This window comes from Malania oleifera, chromosome 2 (assembly GCF_029873635.1).
Source record: "Malania oleifera isolate guangnan ecotype guangnan chromosome 2, ASM2987363v1, whole genome shotgun sequence".
Classification (NCBI taxonomy): Eukaryota; Viridiplantae; Streptophyta; class Magnoliopsida; order Santalales; family Ximeniaceae; genus Malania; species Malania oleifera.
The window spans coordinates 25538092-25543293 of NC_080418.1; the positions used below are offsets into that span (position 1 = coordinate 25538092).

The 5202-nt window shown below is 36.2% G+C and overlaps 1 protein-coding gene across 1 annotated transcript; it reads right to left on the reverse strand.

Annotated features, from left to right (window-relative positions):
- Positions 1–58: 58 nt before the first annotated feature.
- LOC131148991 (alpha carbonic anhydrase 8-like) lies at positions 59–1022 on the reverse strand. The gene has a single exon (XM_058099000.1). The coding sequence runs from the start codon at positions 756–758 to the stop codon at positions 252–254; it is 507 nt and encodes a 168-aa protein (XP_057954983.1). The 5' UTR covers positions 759–1022; the 3' UTR covers positions 59–251.
- Positions 1023–5202: the final 4180 nt, after the last annotated feature.

Here is a 5202-nt window from a genome sequence, read left to right on the forward strand (position 1 = left end):
TTCATAAGAAATCCAAACAGAAATAATCAAAAAAGGGATTGGATGAAAGAAGAGAAAATGGGATACAAAATATAATAATAAATTATAAAATAATCGACTGAATGTCTGCAACATCACTATGAAACTAGTTGAATAATTATGCTTACCAAAGCCAAAAGAATCGAACAAATAATCATCATCATCATCACCACTGAACTTTTTACGGGGAGGTCTATAGAAAGTTCTGTTTATGAGAACACTTTGCCTTAGATTTACAGAATCTCTCTCCTAGCGGCGTACCCGTACTGAGTTCGGCGGATGTTCTGCTGCCGCTTCTTGTAGACAAGGGCTCCCATGCCGACGAGACAAGCCCCGGCGAGTGCGCCGATCGCGATCCCCGCCTTCTGCCCGCCGCTCAGTCCACTATATGATTCCGTCGACTCATCTCCTTTCAGATCGTTACTAGCGTGGTTGATCTCGCTTTCTTTGGCCGGTGCCGGAGCAGGCGCCGGAGTCGGTGAAGGCGTTGGCGAAGCAACAGGAGGGAGATCTGGCTTCGACGGAGCCGGCGGCGAACTAAATTCTGGCAAAGGCGAAGGGCTCGCCGGTGATTTCGCCGGCGGCGAAACGCCCGGCGACGGAGGCAGGGGAGAATTCAGGGCGGCGCCGGGTTCTGGAGCCGGACTCGGTGATGTCTCCGGTGGATCTACCGCCGCGGCAAAAGATACCAACAGCAACGCCAAAACAACAGAGAGACACAACCTCACCGCCTTCGCCATTGCCAAATCAAACGCAGATCTGAGTTTTGAAGTAAGAACAAAACAGAGTTGCGATGGGTCGCGACGGAAGTAAGAAGTGGGGTTTGAAAGGAGGAGACCCCAGGAGACGCGTAGAAGGAGAGGACGTGGGCCTTGATCTGCGGTGGCGGAGGCCAGCAGATCTGGACACGCGGGGCGGGGGAGGCGGCGCAGCAGATCCAAAAAGGTGCTCAAGAGAGAAGGGATCTTATGTAACAAGAAAACGGTAAAGAGGGAGAGGGGTTTAAATAAGAGGAGTTGATGGGTGATGATTGCAATTTTAAAATCCTAGGAGGTGGGCCCGGCGCGTGCGCGTAGAGAGTCCTACTCCACTTGACTGGCGACGTTTCGTATCCACCTATGCTACTCCATAAAAATTAAAATTAGAATAAAAATTTCTTGGCTTTTTTTTCTTTTTTAATATTACGCCGGTTCTCTCATCCCTATCACCAGTAGTGGGCTCTCCAGTGGGCACACAACTTGACACGCAACCTGGTGGGACAAGCGAGAGAGACTATTGACTCTATAGGTTATATCTGATTTTGATAATGATAAATACTTAAGTATTTGATGACTATCTAATTTGTGTACCTGTTTATATTAGCAGATCAATTGATGATATACGAAGTAAAAGCCTGAAGACCTTGAAGATTATTTTATATTATAATATTTTATGACACTATTCGGGTCTGTAATAGTAAATATAAGAAAAATGTCTATGATAATTTCTGCATATCATGCACGTAGGTTATTGTAAGCTCAAAGACTGTAAATTGGCGGTCGACCAACGCTAAATTTTTTCGGTATCCTCAAAAAGACCTTAAAAATACATTAGATCTTTGCACATACACATAAAATAATCCCCATAATGACTTATATTATCGGGGGATTTAATTAGAGAAAAACTGGACTTGTAGGCAAAAGTTATGAGGATTCGAGCGATCGAATCCTTGACCAGTTAGAAGGTTGACTTGGTTTCGGGTGACCGAACCATTTTGGTCGTAGTGTCATAGGGCGACCGAACTGCTGATCTGACCTTTTCCAACAACTCGGTAACCCGAACTTATACGATCAAAATAGCCTCAAGCGACCGAACACATGAGTTCGGTTAATCGAACTTCAGATCGGGCACCCAAATCTCGGACAGTGTGGAAATCGCCTTGATTCAGCAAACTGAACCTATGCTTAGGCGACCGAACTTCAAAAATTGACCTTTTTCATTGTCTTTGTATGGGCGACCGAACCATGGTTCAGTCATCCGAAACTTTTGGGTTGAAGTAATTTTTACCGCGGTTAAGCACGGTTAAACAAGGTTAATATTTCTTAATGGTTTTAAAACAATATTAATGATTCCTCCCATGTCCTTAACGATTATAATTTGCCCTACTTCTATATATAGGGGCTCATTAGTGAAAATTAGTACAAGATTAGTAAGATCATTAGTGAAAAATTCTTTCAAATTCAAATAGCCTATTTTACTTATACTACTTCTTCCTTTGATCAATCCAAGTATTGTAAGAGTTCTTATTGTGCTAGTCCTCTATTTTACATTACATAAAACTCTCATCTTTATGGTTGTTGATTGTTTGATTTTTTAGAGCTAAGCAAGAGTGCTTCTCACAGATTTAACTTGATAAATCTTGTGATGGGAAAAACTCATTAGCTTGAGGATCTTAGCATTGTTATTGCATGATTCCTTTAAGCAATAATTTTTGTATGTAAAATTTTTATAAGTTATATTGTTTAAAAAACTCTTATACTTATTTCATTGAGGAAAATATTTTTGAGTTAGTTTGAATATTGTTGCCATCATCTTTGAAACTCTAATATATTATTGAGATTTGTTATATCTTACTTCAAAGATGAACTTGTTAGAACACTTTTGAACATATTTGAGATTATACATTGCTGAGTATTGCTTGCACAAAATCACATCACCGAACTTACAATTTTTTGTACTGTTGATGTGTGGTTGATTGATTATATTGGGTTGTATTGTAGTACATACCTACTTGTGTAAGAAGTATTTCCGTGTAAGTAAAAATTTATATCGCTGTATTCCATGTGTGGGCCTGAAGAGGGAGATTAGCCCTGTTGAATAGTCCCAAATTGACTTAGATTCGTTTAGAAAAGTTAGGTACACCATCTTGGTAAGGTATGGTTAGATTGAAGTTAGCTGCGTTAATTGACTTGATTGTAACTGGTGCCACTCCACCCGTTAAGTGAGCATTAGTGGAATTCTCGGGCTTACGAGGTAAAGGTGGGGACGTAGGCACAATTGATCGAATCCCGATAACAATAGGGAAGTATTAAAATTTGATATGCATTGTTAGCCCACAACCTTAATAGTTTAAGCTTTTAGGTAAAATGGTAGTGAGCTTCCATTGAAAATTTTAAAATAAAAAGTTCTTTTAAATTAATTAAGGAGATGTCTCCCCTAAAAATACTCATTTGTTTTCATTTTAAAAAATAACAAACATGAGTGACCTGAATTTTTTTATAACTAATTTTATTTAAAATAATTATTTATTGTGTTAAATATAAAGGTAATTTAAAAAAAAAATTATTTGTGTAAAAAAATATAAAAAAAGTATCTATCTTTTTACTTATATATTTTTTAAGTCAAAGAAAAAATTTTGGATCCTCACGACTCTCTCCCTCCAACGTAGGTTCCACTTCCTTATTTTTTTTAATAGCTCTCTAGCTAAAAGGTATTCCCAACCTACAATAGCATAAAAATAAAGAAAAAACAACAAAAAATGGTATATATATATATTCAAACAAATTTAAAGATTGTACAGTTCTAAACGTTTCAATTTATCATTCATGTTTCGATATTATAACACATTAGCTCAATTTCTCGTGTAGCTCAATTTCATGTTCGCTACATGTTCGCTTATGGGTTAATGTATCATAATGCTAAATATAAGATGTAAAGATGTCACCCCCAGGGTGTGGTTCAGGTGGTAGTGCGGGCTGCGGGAGTGTCTCTCACGAAGTCAGGTGTTCAAACCCTCTCGAGTTCATGTCCGCTCCTGAATTCCTGAAATTTACCTCCCTTTGAAGTTGTGGGGTCAGCTTCAAGGGGCGTGAGATTAGTTACATGGACCGTAAAATGGACACGTGGAAACTCGGTGCGTAATCCAAAAAAAAAAAAAAAAGATGTCAAGATGTCAAAATAAAGACATCAAAGATTAACTTGACACCACGAATGTTAGATACCAAGTGTGATTTTATTTTATTATTATTGTTGTCGCTATTGAAGATAACTACAATTAAGAGGTAATATATCTTAAAAAATTTATTTTATTCTCATTCAAAAGTTTCCTTTAACGTAATTAAAAAATAATCATATTAAAACATCAACAATCCCCTCATATAATAAAATTTCATGATTTGGGTTTTCATTTAATTAACAAAATTTTAAATTATTTACATTTTTTTTTCTTGATTCAAGTATAAAAATTTTGTTTCATACTTAAAAATTACTAAAATTTATTAAATATGAGAAAAGTGTCGTCTTTAAATTGTTTGACAAGCATTGAAATTTAAATCAATAAATATTTTAAATTCATGAATTAATGTAGGTCCAACTCAAAGTTGTTGAATAGTAATGATATCATGGATTTATCACTAAGAGAAAAGGATGTGTTTGAAAAAAAAAAAAAAAAAAAACTTGTGGATGTATAGGATCATTGGCAATTCAATTATAGCACTCCCTCAAACAAAAAATAAAATTTTCTCCCTATATCAAAATTGGTGTTTTGAGGGAACAACAACTTTCTAATTGAAACAAGCCCAATAATCTTGTGTATCAATGGAGTATTTAAAAAAACTCAGATATCATTGTATCAAAAATAAAAAAGAAGGACAAAAGAAACTAATTCTCCTAATATTTGAAAAATAAAAAAACACTGGTCTCCCTTGAGATTCAAAAATCTCAAGAATCTTTCTTGAGATTAAGAATTCCGCATACTTCCTTTGAAATTTGTCAAAATAAATAAATAAAAATGCTACTTCCTTTTCTATTTTACAAAAAAGTTAAGAGTTTTGAGGGGCATACTGGTGTAATCCCAAGAGGGAGGGGTGAATTGGATATTAAAAATTTCCAAAGTCAAATTTAAATTCACAGACAGTATTTCGCAACCTAGGGTCCGTTTAAGCAAAAACGAATTACTCAACAAAATAATATTGAGCAGATAATTTAAGTCAGATATAATAAACTCAGTACTTCCCAATCATTCACAATAATTAAATAATAAGCATGCAAGTGCGAAAGTATTAAAAGCGTAGGGAAGAGAAAACACAACATGATATTTGTTATCGAGATTTGACCAATATTGCCTACGTCCCCGCCTTAGACTAACAAGTAAGAGGATTTCAATAAGTGCTCGCTTAACGGGTGGAGCGTCACCGATTACAACCT

Bases quoted from the DNA above. Each gene is read 5' to 3' on its own strand.
- LOC131148991 (XM_058099000.1), bottom strand. From the start codon at position 758: ATGGCGAAGGCGGTGAGGTTGTGTCTCTCTGTTGTTTTGGCGTTGCTG.